Genomic DNA, 17976 nt, shown 5'->3' on the forward strand with positions numbered 1-17976 from the left:
TAGGCCATCCATAAAAATCTCCATGATAAGGGGTGGGACAGGCTCCTATACTTTCTAATCATTTGATAAAAATCCCCTTAAAATTAGAAACCAGACAAACCATATGTGAAATCTATAAAATTCAAACTATCTTCTTTAGTTAACAAGTGATGGTCTGTGTATATTTCAGTATAAAGCCTTTGGTCAAGGCTCTAGCATCTTTAGCTTTTGCATCTGCAGGGGCAATATTCATGAAAATCAAAAACTCCTGTTGAAATATAAATTTAGAACTATCTGCTTTCAACACAACAACAATCTTATTTAGATCACATAACCAAAACTGAATCAAACAGCTGATCTGTTACAATAAACAGTGAATAAAAATTAACATAAAACTAAAAAATATATAAGTCTGCAAACAACTAAGCAAACCCAAATAGCAGTTTTCAATGGAGCTTAAGAACAACTGCATTAATAGATTTGCAGAATTATTTATTTTGGTTCTATAAATTAACAACTACTACAGTCCAGCAACTTAAATGGCATCCTGTGCAGAATCAATTGTGCACATCATCTAGTTCATTTCTAATTTTATGAGCACTGAGTCAATTGTATCAGGTATAATTAGCCAAGTTCCTGGAAGTGTTTGTGTAAACTGTAAAGTGAAAGCTTGAAACTGCCCAAATTTAGTATGAGGAAACTGCTAAGAGTTCAGGCTCGGGAAATTTTATACAATTTTGCTAAGTATTTATGTTCAAGAGTGTCAGATTTTAATATAAAGAATTATATCAAACCTACAAGTGAAGCAACAGGGGTTTGTGAAACCACAGTTAAAAAAAGTGTTAAAAGAAGATAAGCAAGCTATGGAATGTCAAAGGAAAATAAAGTTTTCTACTTGTACCAGATTCCTGTTTCTTTAAATAAACTTTTGCCTGTAGTAAAGGAGGGCATAAATTTGTACTGCAGAAAGGAACTTCTGTGAAAACAATTAAAGAGATCAGTTATAAGTTGAAAAACTGCCAGTCTAGAAGAAAATATTAATTGAGAAATTGTAAATAGCATAGCATCCTTGCAGTATCAATACTTATGAAGGATAAGAAATGCTAGATCTGATGGAAAACAAATAGTATATCGCAACAAAACATATCTGCATTCCACACACACATACACAGCAGGAAGCAGATGGGAAACTGAGAGTGAAAATGGTATGCTTAGGGAAATGGAAAAAGGCTCACGATTGATTATTATTCATGCTGATGGAGATAAAGGCTTTGTAAATGATGCCCTACTAATTTTTAAATTGAAGAAAAACTGGTGACTATCATGAGGATGTGAACTCTGAAAACAAGTGGATTTAAAATAAACTACTGACAAATCTACCTCTCAACTGTGTTATAGTAATGGACAATACCAGTTACTATTCTGTACAATATAATAAAAAACAAAATTTGTTTACTTTTAAAAAGAGACATACAGCATTGGCTACAGGAAAATAGTAGTGTTCAGTGATAACTTAAGGAAACCTGAGCTCCTTCAATTAGTCAAAAAGGTTCTCCGATACAACCCAAATACAAAATCGATGGCATTTTGAAAATGCATGGTCATACTGTATTTCGACTTTCTCCCTATCATCAATTTAAATCCTATTGAACTTGTATATGGAGAGAAATTAAATGTCAGATTGCAGAAAATAACAGCTCTTTCATAATGGACAGTGTTAAAGAAACGGCTGAAAATTTTTGACAATATATAGACAATACTCCAGATAAATGAAATGTTACAATCTTGTAATTAGTAAAGTAAAGTAAAGTAAAGTGCAGCCATTATCAACCCACTGCAGGATGGAAGCCTCCTCAACAATTCATGTTGAGGGAAATGGACCATAATCTACCATGCTGGTCCAGTGCGGGTTGGCAAATGAACCGTATTCAGCAGTCAGGGGCTTGAACCCCAGTCTACTCAAAGAGCGTGTGCTACTGCACTCCCGCTCCTGCCCACTCGGCTACGGAGGCCGTTGAAACCCAATATTGGAAAAATGGAAATTGAATTGATGAGGAAATCAATGGTCTTATTATTAATACAACAGACAATTCAACTTCAAATACTGAAAATTGCAATTCAGATTTAATTTATGAGGATTTGTAGTTCATCACTTAATGATGTTATAAGTTGACTTTAATTTTCAATATATTTTAGCATATGATCCAATAACCATTATTGCAAAATACTGTATAGTTTATCGTGTATGTTATGTAGTCTGTTACAAAAATTCAAATAGCCCATTTGTAAAGTACACTATATGCTCCCCAACTGTTCCTGTCAATTAAGTGAACACACCCTCAAAGACTAGTTTATTTTCAAGGTCACTGAGCTGGCATTGCTGTCTATGTTGCTGATCTATATTGAGCTAAAATATTTTCTAGAAAATAAAGTATACCACACTAGACAGATATATAGAAATGCATATACTAACATTATCTGCTGCCTCATCTTCCTTACTTAATACACTGTGGTTTAAAACAGTCATATCCGGTTTGTTAAGGTTATCATTATCACCACTTTCTAGAATATTAAGCTCTTCAACTGATATTTGTTCACATTTTTCATCATCATCTTGCTTACTTTCATGTGTAAGTTCTTTCTTATCTTCACAAACAGCCATGCCTCTACAAAGAATTAAAAATATATCATTATATTTAAAAATAACCTAAAGAATTATTTAAGCATGTTATAACTTATATAAAACTCTTAATAAACAATGATTTCATGAGCTCGTCACTACTGGATTATACCACATTCTGGTTGAAATTCTTTATCACAAAAAACAGACAAACCTTTCTTTCTCACTTTAAATCTTCATTACAAAGACAAAGTTATGGACTTTTGATACTGGAAAAGCTAGAGATTAGGTAACAGCAAGCAGGTGGAAAACAAGTAATAAACAGGAGGGAAACAGAAGATTTTTCAGAAAAAATCATAAGGTTTTTAAAGTTCGCACTGCATCATAAACAAAATTTTATTGGCAACATACATATTTTATATTAAAATACAGCCATAGGACTGATTACTACTATGGTATACTATCAAAAGTATTGATTCGTTGATTGAATGTCAACCTATGCAACCTATCTTTTAGACAATACGAGAAATTATTAGAGTTCTTAAAATACTGTGATTGTTAGACTAAATTCCAAATAGCGAATGATTAATGTACGGTACTCACCTTATACAATCTGCAATAGTTATTAGGGTGAATTGATGGCTAAATTTTGGGTTGAATAATTTAAATTAGTAAATTAAAAGCGAGATAAAAAAATTAATTTGACGGAATTTAATATAAGTGCAAGAGGCAGAAGTACACAACTCCGTCCCTGGTTGTCATGAAGGATAATTAATTAAAAAACTCTGAGTAATATAAAACTGATAAGGCCAATAGTAGTAGTAGTGGCATGTGATGCAAGAAAGCATGTGTATGAGCTTATGCAGCATCAGCCAAAAAAAAAAAAAAAAAACACACCATTCCCTCCAAATGCCTGTCCAGTTCCTCCTTAAATTTATTTAACCTATCAAATTCCACAACGACAGATGGAAGTTTGTTCCAGCAATTAATCCAAAGGAATCTCTCCTGAGTCCAATGATGCCCTCATAATTAACCTCACTGGTTCAATACACTCACTGGCTGTTTCCCTCGAAATTACTGGTTATATGTCATCAACTCTGGGGCCTTAATTGCCTTTATGATCAGAAGTTTTTCTAATAAACAGTCATCAGTAATTTTGAAATCACTAATTTCATATGGCTCCAACTCACTTGCACAGCCTCTCTTCAGGATGAAGGGTCTTTCGTCACTAAACACTGATGCAAAATACCTATTCAATTCATCAGCAACATCAGCTGGGTTACCTAAGACTTTCCCATACCCAGTACAAAAGGGTCCTATCTGATTCGTTTTTTTCTTTTTCCTCTTTCTATTTACCTACATGAAAAATTTCTTGTCCCCATTCTTTTCTCTCTTAGCCAGTGCTTTCTCATACGCAGCCTTGGCCTCTCTAACCTTATTTGTGGTACTATAAGATATCAACTTGTAGATATTTTAGGCTTTGGTAATTTTTATCACTCTGTAACTATCCCATACTATCTTTTTCTGCTCTATTTGACCAGCCAGCTCTGGATTCATCCATTTCGGCATCCTTCTCATGCAATATTTTCTTAACGGTATACATGCATTTATGGCCTGTGATTTTGCTTTAAAGGTATTCCATAATTCAAATGTATTCATCCTCCTGCTGCAATCTGGCCAATTAATATACCCCATATAGCACCTTAAACTGTCATAGTCTCCTCTTCTGAAATTAAAACCTATGCCATTATCTTTAACTATTGCAACACCTTTCTTCATCTTCCAGCTAAAGATTGCATGATCACTACCAGTCAATGGTTCATGTACCCAGCTCTACGATGTTATCCAATTCGTGAGTAATGATGATGTCAAAAATATTCTCACCTCTAGTATTTTCTCTAACATGCTGACACAAATAATAATCATTTAATTTATTTAAAAATATTTTTCCCAATGGAGAATTTCTCTCCCATTTATTCCAATTAATTAGGGGCAGATCGAGTCACCCATAATAAGCCATTCATATCTGCTGGTCCATTCATCTGCATATAGAGAATCTTGTAATAATTTTTACAATCTTCTGGTCTGTAAATTACTCCCACTCTCATTATACTTTTGCTTCCAACTAACTCACACCACACCGATTCTATGCCAACAGACGTAACTTTTGACTCAGCAAAAGCACTTTTTTGCACTCAGGCTACTTTTGAAAAATAGCAAATGACCCACCATTCCTTCTATCTTTCCTAAATACATTATACAAATTATAGTGGAACTTGTCATCCACAATCTTCCATGTTTCTGTTAGCCCTATTATGTCAGTATTAATTGTCCTAACCAGGAGTTTTAATTTAGCCATTTTATTGACAACAGAATTACTCCTGACATTACTGTAGAAACAGTTAAGACTAAGTATTCTATAGTTTACTACCCTGACACACCTTAAAGTTATTTAGGCTTGTTTCCCTATCTTTCTCATCCAGCTCATTTGAAACATTGCTACCCTCAGAACATCTTGCCAACATTGGCTGTTGTGACAACAAACAAGAATTTTTGAAGTGAGTGCAAGACTTTGATGCATATCATCAGATAAATGCAGATCTATATTACCCTTATCTCCTCTAACAAGCAGTCTTCCTGAATCTTTAAGGTATCCTCAATGATACTGGCAAAAATCCTTGCACCACCTTTGTTCAAATGAATACTCTCTGTACAAAAAAAGATTCCTTCTACCTACAAGTGCAGACCATGCTGTTAAAAATTTCCCCCAGAGCCTTGCATATTCCCTGAAGTCTTGAGTTAATCCACAAGGCTTTCAGTATATAATCTCTCCTATAGTGCCTGGGAAGAACTGCGCATGCACACTCTCTGACAAAACTTGTGGCATTTTTTCAGCATGGTCCTATATTTATCCAACAAATGGTCAGGTCATGTTTAATATCATTAGTCCCCACATGAATAATAATGCTCTCTTTACCCCCCCCCCCCTTAAATTCTGACAATCTGTTGGTAACATCATTAACTGTTGCTCACAGCAAACACACCCTGGTTCTGGCACACTATCTTTATTACAAAAAATGTTACCAGTTTCCCTGACAATAGAGTCTACCAATAAAACTAACTCTCCTTCAACCAGAGCAGTATGCACTTGACTATTCTTTTCTTGGATCTGAATCGGGGGTGCATCACTTGGCAGGTCAGAAGATACTTGAGTCCTGACAAGCCCCCAGGTACATGAAGAAATGGGTGCTTGCCCTAGAAACATGTGTTTCTAGGGCAAGCACCCATTTCTTCAGTGACTCAAAAATTCTTCTCGTAATGCACCAAGTTCTAATTGGAGATTGGTACACTCCTTACATTGGGTGCAAAGAAAGGAATTGTCAGTTGAGCTTGGTTTGTCTACAAGAGCTACAGTACATGCCGCTGTCTATAAAATTGACGAACTCAACTCCCACTGAAAATGGCCGCAGACACTTCCATCTGAGTCACGATGTCCTTGGGCTTTGTACTGTAAGGATCTGGTAACAACCATTATTTAGGTAATATAAAACTTAAGAAAGATTACAAAATTTAAATTTACAAAATATTACAGAATTAAATTAACAAAGTATTAAATAAATTAAACTGTACACCAAAACTTTTATCTACTAGTGAATAAAATTTAAACTAATTTTAAACAAAAATTATGGCTACCAGACACCTGATGTTAATCCTCTTTGCTGGAGCTAAAATGCATCTACTCTCTTCAACTGCATACAGCAGAACATCTGCCTACACAGTAGTCTATTTTCTACCATTAGGTATGTTCAATACACTAAATAATACTGCATGCTTGTTAATGGCTGCTAAATTTTGTCTTGATAATGGATACACAAAGTTGGATCTGGAACATCAACAAGGATGAAATATAATTGAGTACACCGAACGTGTCTATTGGTAGGACACGTTCGGTGTACTCAATTATATTAGATTTTCAGGTTTAAGACTGGTTTAAGATTTTCTACTTTTGGTTTTCAATAAACCATTTAAAACTGCATTAAAAAAAGCATGGAAAGAGTATAAATTAGTTTGGTGAAACTTGGAAAAGGAAACAAACACTAAAACACATTATAAATGCAAAACTTTTTTTGTCTTTTTAAGGCTAAACTTGGCAATGTGCAATTCTGCTCCTAGGTAGTAGTAGCAGTAGTAGTAGTAGTAGTAGTGGCGGTGTGTGATGCAAGAAAGCATGTGTATGAGCTTATACAGCATCAACCAAAAAAAAAAAAAAAACACACCATTCCCTCCAAATGCCTGTCCAGTTCCTCCTTAAATTTATTCAACCTATCAACTTCCACAACGACAGATGGAAGTTTGTTCCAGCAATTAACCACCCACTGGCTAAAAGCAAATTTCCGCACATCTATTCTACATCTGTCTTTTCTTAATTTGAATTTATGCCCCCTTAGGTTCGTAATCTGAACAAGTGGAAGGATCCCATCAGAATTCAGCGTGCTCAACCCATTCAAGGCCTTATATACCTCAATCAGATCACCGCGCAGGTGCCTAGTCTCCAGCCACTGCAATTTGCAGAACTTAAGCCTCTCTTGGTAAGAGGATCCCTTCATTCCCCTCACCAATCTTGTTGCCCTTCTCTGTACACGCTCAAATAAATCTACATCCTTCCTAAAATGAGGCCTCCAGACCTGTATGCAGTACTCAAGGCGTGGCCTGACCATTGCCTTATACAGAGGGATAATCACCTCCTTTTCCCTGCTAGCAAAATTCCTATATATCATTGACAAAACCCCATGACCTGCCCTGGCGGCCTGTCTGCATTGCTCAGAAAACTTCATATCTGCCTGCACAATTACTCCCAGACTTTTTCATTTTCTACCACCTTAAGTGTAGTACCACACGGTTGGTACATTTCTCTGGGGTTACTTCTACCCATATGCAGTACTTTGCATTTGTCAAGGTTAAACTTCAGTTGCCACTTCTTAGCCCATCTGCCCAAATTATCTAGATCTTGTTGCAGTAGCACACTGCCATTACTGTCATTCACAACCCTGCCAACCTTTGTATCATCTGCAAACTTGGACATTAAGCCTGATATACCTTCATCAATATCATTGATAAATATACAAAACAACAGTGGACCCAACACCGAACCCTGTGGGACTCCACTAATAACATTAGTCCACGAAGAGCAGCACCCATTGATTACCACCCTCTGTCTTCTCCCACTTAACCATCCTTTTATCCATTGTAGCAACTTACCCTTAATACCATTCTGCTCCAGTTTGTACAATAGTCTTTCATGCGCAACAGTGTCAAAAGCTTTCCTGAAATCCAAATATATGATATCAAAATTATTTTTTGCATCCAGTTCCTTTGTAACCACATCATAATATCCTATCAAATTTGTCAGACAAGACTTTCCCTTAACAAACCCATGCTGTGACTGAATTATTGCAGCAGTCTTGTCTAGATGATCCTGCAATGCATCTTTAACCAGTGACTCCATTATTTTACACGGAACAGAAGTTAAACTAACTGGTCTGTAATTACTCGTGTCACCCTTCGATCCCCCTTTGTGAATTGGGGATACATTTGCACATCTCCAGTCCATGGAAACCTCCCCCGAGTCCAAGGATGCTCTCATAATTATGGCCAAGGGTTTGCTTAGTTGCTTTGCCGCCGCCTTTAATATAACTGGATAGATCCCATCCACCCCAGGTGCTTTTCTTATGTTTAACTTCAACAATTTCTCCTCCACTTTGCTCTCAGTTATTACAAAATCATTAAGTATCCTGCTACAATTTGATAACCTTCTGCCATTTCCAAACCTTAATAACTCCTTGTGTGTGAATGTAGATGCAAAATACGCATTCAGTTTGTTTGCTATCTGGGCAGGATCATCAACAGTCAATCCATCGATATCAAATGGACCAATCAGATTCATCCCCTTCCTTTTAGAGTTTATATAAGTAAAGAAATCCTTGCTGTTTTTCTTAGCATCTTTTGCCAAGGATTTCTCGTAATCTGCCTTCGCCTGCCTAACCTCCTTTGTGACTTGATTAGAGACTAGCTTATATCTGCCATAGGCTTCTGAGTTGCTTGATAATTTATATGCATCCCATGCATTTTTCTTCTCTGTTACGAGTCTCATTAGTTCATTTGATAACCATTTAGGCCTAAACCTTGAACAGTATTTCTTAATAGGTATGAAACTTTCAGTAGCTTCCACGATTAATTCCTTGAATGCTTCCCACTTAGAATTTACTGTTGGTAACACGTCAGTTTATCCCACTGTACAGAATTTAAAAACTTTCTGAGACCACTGTACTCACCTTTACGGAAGCAAAAACCCTTTCCTTTACCCCTGATGGTAATTATATCTTTAAGTAAATCCCACATCAGTACACTGTGATCACTGCCACCTAGTGGTTCCTTTATCTGCAAATTCTTAATACACGAATGATCACTGCTGATAACCAGATCAAGAGTATTACTCTCTCTCTGGTTGCTTCTCGAACATGCTGCTGCAGAAAACAATCATCCAATAAATCCGCAAAAGTCTGACTAGTGTGTGAGTGACCAACCCACAAGTTCCAGTCAATATCTGGGAAGTTAAAATCCCCCATTATAAGACATTCTGATTTACTGGCCCACTCTATTTCTCTGTATAATTGTTATTTGGTACTCATTTGAGGTACCAAGCCAACACCTAAGAATAAAATTAAACTGAAATAAAATAGGAAAGGCAAAACAAAGCAAAGAAACATTCACCTCCAGCAGCATGAATACATAAACCCCAGCCCAAGGAGATGAATGAAAACATCTAACAAAGAATGAACACCACTTTTTGTAAATGAAAAAAAAAATAAAAAAATAAAATAGGAACCCAAAAGCACTACCTTGAAGAGGTCGTGTTGGTGGATTTCCCATTTTTGTGAACTCCAAAAAAAAGATCATATTTTAGTCACTGATTGTTATCCACTGACACTTCATTATTCAACAAGCACCAATCAGGGGAGTGGGGGAACCAACTTAATGTACTAATATGTTATTTTCATATGTAAAATTCCTATACTTTAACCTGTAGTAAAGTATGGTTTACTATAAAGTCTATAGTAAAGTAAATTTTTTCTTCTACCCAGCGAGTCACTGATAGCTGGAACAAGTTGTCCTCGCAGATAGTTGAGGCTGACAGTTTGAATAAATTCAAAGGTAAATTGGATACTTACTTGTCTCAACTTCTATTTTACTTGAATGTTCATAACCACCACTTGCTTTCTGTATTGTGTTTTAAAGTATTCTATCAATTGGTTTATCATGAATCAATCATTTGATTTAAATTTAGTTATTTAAATCCTATATTTAAATCCTTAAGACCTCCTATCGTGTCTGGACAGAATTTAGCAATTCTGCCCAGACACGATAGGAGGGAGTATATGATGAGAGCCCTGTCAATCAATTCGGCCCTGGAAAGATTGTGCAAGGCTCAAGGGGTAGAATTTTTTTCAGCCTGGTCTGTACTTGTTAACAGGAGAGACTGCTTCTACAGGGATGGGATACACTTAAATAGAAAGGGTGCAAGAATGTTTGCTGATGCCATCGAGGCAGTGTTAGGTGTGTCGGAAAACTGCTAGATTGGGGGGATACAAGGACTAATAGATTAACAGTAGCCACTGGCAGAGGTGAAAGTGATTCTTGCACTGCTTCTATTGGAATGAGCCGCAGCCTGGAAAAATAAGATGAAGGTTATTTCAGAGACTGCTGGGAATCATTGGGGTACAAGTAAACACATGGGTTGTGTTAGGGTAGCTAAAAAAAAGAACAGGTGCATGTATACTTGCGTGTACACCAATGCTAGGAGTTTAGTAAATAAATTTGATGAATTTGAGGTATTGCTCAAAACATCAAAGGCAGATATTGTGGGGATTTCAGAGACGTGGTGTAACACATCTATAAGGAATGCAGAACTGGAATTTGGGGAGTACAATGTCTACAGAAGGGATAGACAGGATAGGAAGGGAGGAGGGGTTATGCTATTAGTTAAGAAATACATAAAATCCAAGGAAGTAAAGCCAGTCGACATTGCTGGACAGAGCAGAGTCGAGTCAGTTTGGTGTGACATAAGCATTGGGAGATCAAAATTGAGAGTAGGAGTGTGCTATAGGCCTAATGACTCTGATGAGTATAATAAGAAATTGTACAGGGAAATAGAGTGGGCCAGTAAATCAGAGAGTCTTATAATGGGGAATTTTAATTTCCCAGATATTGACTGAAATTTGGGGGCTGGTCACTCACACACTAGCAAGGCTTTTGTGGATTTATTGGATGATTGTTTTCTACATCAGCATGTTTAGGAGACAACTAGAGGGAGTAATACTCTTGATTTGATTATCAGTAGTGATTCTTCATGCATTAAGAATCTGCAGATAAATGAACCACTAGGTGGCAGTGATCACAGTGTGCTGAAGTGGGATTTACTCAAAGAGGTAACTATCATTAGGGGTAAAGGGAAGGGTTATTGCTTTCGTAAAGGCAACTACGATGGACTGAGACAGTATTTAAATTCTATACAGTGGGACCAACTGATGATGTTACCAACAGCAAATTCAAAATGGGAAGCATTCAAAGAACTTATCTTGGAATGCTACTAGGCTTTACATACCAACTAAGAAATATTGTTCAAGGTTTAGGCCTAAGTGGATGTCAGATGAACTAATGAGACATATGGCAGAGAATAAAAATGCATGGGATACATACAAATTAACACGAGACACAGAAGCCTATGATAGATACAAGTTGATCTGTAACCAAGTTACAAAGGAGGTTAGGCAGGCGAAGGCAGATTACGAGAAATCTTTGGCAAGGGATGCAAAGAAAAACAGCAAAGAGTTCTTTACTTATGTAAACTCTAGAAGGAAGGGGATGAATCAAATTGGTCCACTTGATATAGATGGTTCAACTGTTGATGATCCTGCTCAAGTAGCTAACAAACTAAATGAATATTTTGCATCGACATTCACACATGAGGAATTATTCAGCGAGGGGAATGCCAGAGGTGTATTCAACTCTGGCAGTAAGCTAGAGAATCTTGTAATAACTGAGAGTAAAGTGGAGGAGAAATTGTTGAAGATAAATACAAGAAAGGCACCTGGGGTGGATGGGATCTATCCAGTTATATCAAAGGAGGCAGCAAAGGAAGTAAGCAAACCCTTAGCCATAATTATGAGAGCTCCCTTGGACTCAGGGGAGGTACCCACAGACTGGAGATATGCAAATTTGACCCCAATTCACAAAGGAGGATCAAAGGGCGACACAAGTAATTATAGACCTGTTAGTTTAACTTCTGTTCCCGGAAAATTAATGGAGGCACTGGTTAAAGAAGTACTGCAGGATCATCTAGACAAGACTTCAGTTATAGCTCAGACACAGCATGGTTTTGTTAAGGGGAAGTCTTGCCTGACCAATTTGATTGGATACTATGATGCAGTCACAAAAGAACTGGATGCAGGGAATAACTTTGATATTATATACTTGGATCTTAGAAAGGCTTTTGATACTGTTGCACATGGAAGACTGCTGCACAAATTGGAGCAGTGTGGCATTGGAGGTAAATTGCTGCTATGGATAAAGGGGTGGTTGAGGGGGAGAAGACAGAGAGTGGTAATCAATGGACACTGCTCATCGTGGACTAATGTTATTAGTGGAGTCCCTCAGTGTTCAGTATTGGGTCCATTATTGTTTTCTGTATTTATAAATGATATTGATGATGGTACATCAAGCTTAATGTCCAAGTTTGCAGACGATACGAAGGTTGGCAGGGTTGTCAAGGACACTACTGATGCTATGCTACTGCAACAGGATCTGGAAAGGTTAAGCAGATGGGCTGAGAGGTGGCAAATGAAGTTTAACATTGAGAAATGTAAAGTACTACATATGGGAAACAGCAACCCCAGAGCAACGTATCAACTCTGTGGTACTACACTGACAATGGTAGAGAATGAAAGGGACCTGGGAGTGGTTGTGCAGGCAGATATGAAGTTTTCTGAGCAGTGCAGACGGGCTGCAAGAGTAGCTCATGGTGTATTGTTGATGATATATAGGAATTTTTCTAGCAGGGATAAGGAGGTGATTATTCTCTTGTATAAGGCAATGGTCAGGCCACACCTAGAGTACTGTATACAGGTCTGGAGGCCTCATTTCAAGAAGGATGTAGAGATGCTGGAACGAGTACAGAGAAGGGCAACAAGATTGGCGAATGGAACAAAGAGGTGCTCTTATGAAGAAAGGCTTAAGTTTTGCAAATTACAGTGTCTGGAGACTAGGCACCAGCGAGGTGATCTGATAGAGGTGTATAAAGCCTTGAATGGTTTGAGCATGCTCAATGCTGATGGGATTCTTCCTCTTGCTCAGAATAATCACCTGAGAGGGCATAAATTCAAATTGAGGAAAGACAGATGTAGGATAGATGTGAGGAAATTTGCCTTTAACCAGTGGGTTGTTGGTTGGTGGAACAGACTTCCATCCCTTGTCGTGGAGGTTGATAGCCTGAATAAGTTTAAGGCTCAGCTGGACGGGTATTTCGAACGAACAGAGGAGTGAAGTGGAAGTGGTTATTTTTTTATTATTTTATTTATTTATTTTTTTTGGCTGATGCTGCATAAGCTTGTTTTCTTGCATCAAATGCCTCTACTAATGCTAATGCTAATTTATATTACAAGGGATGATCATTTAATTCAGACTGGTGAGATATTTTGTTTACCACAAAAACATTCTATAACTGCCATTAGTGGCATTCTCCCTGATTGCTACTGAGCAGACTCTGTGTGGACATGCCAGTACTTATCGAGCTAGTGGTGTGTGAAGAGTTTTTTTAGCCATGTGTCATTAACAATCGTTTTGAAGCAAGTATCATGTCGGACATTCAGATTGAACAGTGATATGCGAGTCGTTATTATGTCAGATGGGGCTTAAATGCATCGGAAACAGTTAAAGAGACGAATTAAGCATATAGTAATGAGTGCTTTGGTGGGATGGCCATATTCCAGTGTGACTGAACTTTCCGGTGTGAAGTGGTTTAGCCATCAAAACAATGCCAGGCCTCATACGGCTAATATTGCGCAGGCAGTTATCACTGCCATAGGTGCCAAGGTTCTGCCACATCCCCCTTATTCTTCAGACTTAGCTCTGTGAGATTTCTTCCTGTTTCCACGTCTGAAGAAAGGCAAGCGTTTCGCATCCGACATTCACAGAGCCACATCATAAGCACTTCACAGTCTTTCGAAAAATGGCTTGGCAAGAAGTATTTAATGCATGGGTACAACAGTGGAAAAAGTGTGTAAAGTTCAAGGGAAAGTATTTCGAGGAGAAATCCACAGAAGATTCAGATGTTGAAAATTAAGATAACATATTGTACCAGTCTGCGAATTAAATGATCACCCCTCGCAAATCTGCTTATTATGATTTGGTTCAATGTTAATTTGCATATGCGAATTTGTTTTAGAACTATCAATTGCTGCAATGATGTTTAAATTTACATTTTGGTTTGTAATATTTGCTTATTTAATCAATAGAGAGCAGTGCCCATGATATACTTTTTATTCTTAAGTTTGAGTAGTATTCATTATATAAAGTGGTGCTCATTTTTTGGTGGGTGTAGGCATGCATCTCCTTGGGCCACATATTTATGTTGCTAGAAGTGGGTGCTGTTTGTTTAGTCTTTCTTATTTTATTTCAGTTTATTTCCTTTTATACCCAAGTTGGCTTGGAACACAGGAGCAGAACTGTAACTTACCAAGTTTAGCCTTAAAAAGACAGCAGGAATTTGCTGTATATGTAATGTGGTTTAATGTTTCCTTTTTCATAAGGCTTAATAATGATTAATAATTAGTTTGGATTGATATTACATCAGTCCTTAAAGTAGTAGTAGTGGCATGTGATGCAAGAAAGCAAGTGTATGAGCTTATGCAGCATCAGCCAAAAAAAAAATCACATCATTCCCTCCAAATGACTGTCCAGTTCCTCCTTAAAGTTATTTAACCTATCAACTTCCACAACGACAGATGGAAGTTTGTTTCAGCAATTAACCACCCACTGGCTAAAGGCAAATTTCCGCACATCTATCTTTTCTTAATTTGATTTTTTATGGCCCCTTAGGTTTGTAATCTGAACAAGTGGAAGGATTCCATCAGAATTCAGCTTGCTCAACCCAATCAAGGCATTATACACCTCAATCAGATCATCGCACAAGTGACTCGTCTCCAGCTACTGCAATTTGCAGAACTTAAGCCTCTCTTGGTAAGAGGATCCCTTCAATCCCCTCATCAATCTTGTTGCCCTTCTCTGTACACGCTCAAGCAAATCTACATCCTTCCTAAAATGAGGGCTCCAGGCCTCTACGCAGTACTCAAGGCTTGGCCTGACCATTGCCTTATACAGAGGGACAATCACCTCTTTTTCCCTCCTAGCAAAATTCCTATATATCATTGACAAAACCCCATGACCTGCCCTGGCAGCCTGTCTGCATTGCTCAGAAAACTTCCTATCTGACTGAACAATTACTCCCAGGTCTTTTTCATTTTCTACCACCTTAAGTGTAGTATACCACACAGTTGTTACATTTCTCTGGGGTTACTTCTACCCATATGCAATACTTTGCATTTGTCAAAGTTAAACTTCAGTTGCTACTTCTTAGCCCATCTGCCCGAATTTCCTAGATTCTGTTGCAGTAGCACACTGCCAGTACTGTCATTAACAACCCTGCCAACCTTTGTATCATCTGCAAACTTCGATACTAAGCCTGATATACCTTCATCAATATCACTGATAAATATACAAAACAGTGGACCTAACACCAAACCCTGTGGGACTCCACTAATAACATTAGTCCACGAAGAGCAGCACCCATTGATTACCACCCTCTGTCTTCTCCCACTCAACCATCCTTTTATCCATTGTAGCAACTTACCCTTAATAATTTAATCCTTGTTGTTTTTCTTAGCATCCTTTGCCAAAGATTTCTCGTAATCTGCCTTCGCCTGCCTAACCTCCTTTGTGACTTGATTACGGACTAGCTTATATCTGCCATAGGCTTCTGAGTAGCTTGATAATTTATATGCATCCCATGAATTTTTCTTGGTGAATTCGTGACAGAGATGTCACGAATCTCATTAGTTCATTTGATAACCATTTAGGCCTAAACCTTGAACAATATTTCTTAATAGGTATGAAACTTTTAGTAGCTTCCACGATTAATTCCTTGAATGCTTCCCACTTAGAATTTACTGTTGGTAACATTGTCAGTTGATCCCGCTGTACAGAATTTAAAAACTGTCTAAGACCACTGTACTCACCTTTACGGAAGCAAAAACCCTTTCCTTTTACCCCTGATGGTAATTATATCTTTAAGTAAATCCCACATCAGTACACTGTGATCACTGCCACCTAGTGGTTCCTTTATCTGCAAATTCTTAATACTCAAATGATCACTGTTGATAACCAGATCAAGAGTATTACCCTCTCTGGTTGTCTCTCAAACATGCGATGCAGAAAACAATCATCCAATAAATCCACAAAAGTCTTACTAGTGTGTGAGTGACCAACCCACAAGTTCCAGTCAACATCCAGGATGTTAAAATCCCCCATTATAAGACATTCTGATTTACCAGCCCACTCTATTTCTCTGTACAATTGTTCATTGTACTCATTCGAGTCATTAGGCCTATAACACACTCCTACTCTTATTTTTGCTTTCGCAGTGCTTATGTCACACCAAACTGGCTCAACAGTGCACTGTTCATCTATATCAACTAGATACACTTCTTTTGATTTTATGTTTTTCTTAATTAACAGCATGACACCTCCTCCCTTCCTATCCTGTCTATCTTTTCTATACACATTGTACTCCCCAAATTCCAATTCTGCATTCCTAATATCAGGGTGACACCACGTCTCTGATATCCCAACAACATCCGCCTTTGATGTCTTGACCAACACTTCAAATTCATCAAATTTATTTACTATACTTCTAGCATTGGTATACATGCAAGCATAAATGCACCTATTCCTATTCCTAGTTACCCTGACACATCCCATATACCCACCTGTTTCACGATGACTGCCATCCGTCCCTGAAACTACCAGCACCCCTCGCTCCAGGTCGCTACTTATTCTAATAAAAGTTGTGCAAGAATCACTTTCATCTCTGCCAGTGGCTACTGTTAATCTATTAGTCCTTGTATCCCCCCCCCAAGCTAGCAGTTTACCGACCCACCTAACACTGCCTCGATAGCATCAGCAAATATTCTTGCACCCTTCCTATTTAAGTCACCAGGTGGTAGATGACTCTCATCAACCGGTGAAATACCACCACTTTGCTTATTGGAGGCTTGAAGTGGCGAAACCCATGTTTGGTCTCTAGAGCAAAGTTTCCGGCATCCCCCTCTCCCCATACTTCTCCTTCAACCCATGCACGGTACTAAGTACTATAGGTTTCGGTACCTTTCGTGTTTGGGGTTCCCATAAAAAAAAAAAAAAAAAAAGTGTATCCCATCCCTGTAGAAGCAGTCTCTCCTGTCAACAAGCACAGACCACGCTGAAAAAAAATTCTATCCCTTGAGCCTTGCACATTCCCTCCAGGGCCGAATTGATTGACAAGGCTCTCATCATGTGCTCCCTCCTATCGTGTCTGGGCAGAATTGCAGACACTTTCAAATTTAAGCCTAACTCACAACTTTTTTGCAACATTGACCTGTACTTGTTAAGTAAATCTGCAGATCTCCTACTCTTAATGTCATTGGTGTACAACAATATCATCTTTTGTGCCCTTAAAAGATGATATATGCTTTACAATGTCATCAACGTTTGCCCCTGGCAGACATGCCCTGGTCCTGTTCCATCTATCCTTTTTACACAATATATTCCCCGTCTCCCTGACAATAGAGTCACCAACAATAACTAGTTCCTTTGGGACCAGCGCATTCTGCCTTGGAGATTGCTGCTGTGTTGCCTGATGCCCAGGAGTGAGCTCTGGCATTGAGTTGGGCAGCTGAGAGCTTGACAGGTCCCTCATATTAATTTCTTCGAGGGCATCTACCCTACACCTCAAGCTCTCATAGACGCCCAGTAGAATGCTGAGTTGATACCTAATTTCTAGCACACTCTGCACCTGGCACACACAAAGACATCCTCCTTGGCTAGATCATGTTCTGTTCCAGAGAGTTCGGCAAACATTTCACAAGTTGCACATTTTTTTAGGCTGTGATGCGTTGGAGAATCGCCCCCTTCAGTTCTCCCTCGAGTCACAGCACTCCTGCCACTTTGTGCCCGTTGTTTTGCTGCTCTAGTCTGGGGCATGATATTTTAAATGAATAAGATCAATA

The 17976-nt window shown here is 38.1% G+C and overlaps 1 protein-coding gene across 2 annotated transcripts in view; it reads right to left on the reverse strand.

Moving 5' to 3' along the window:
• Positions 1-17976, reverse strand: part of LOC150088840 (uncharacterized) — a 194647-nt gene that overhangs the window by 124427 nt on the left and 52244 nt on the right. For both annotated transcript variants that reach the window (XM_090369699.1, XM_090369698.1), the window contains exon 3: positions 2453-2645. In XM_090369699.1, coding sequence (XP_090225825.1) covers positions 2453-2641 — 189 coding nt within the window. In that variant the 5' untranslated portion in view covers positions 2642-2645. The remainder of the gene's footprint in view (positions 1-2452; positions 2646-17976) is intronic.

This window comes from Mastigoproctus giganteus, chromosome 3, assembly GCF_048544385.1.
Source record: "Mastigoproctus giganteus isolate SK-2022 chromosome 3, ASM4854438v1, whole genome shotgun sequence".
Lineage (NCBI taxonomy): Eukaryota > Metazoa > Arthropoda > Arachnida > Uropygi > Thelyphonidae > Mastigoproctus > Mastigoproctus giganteus.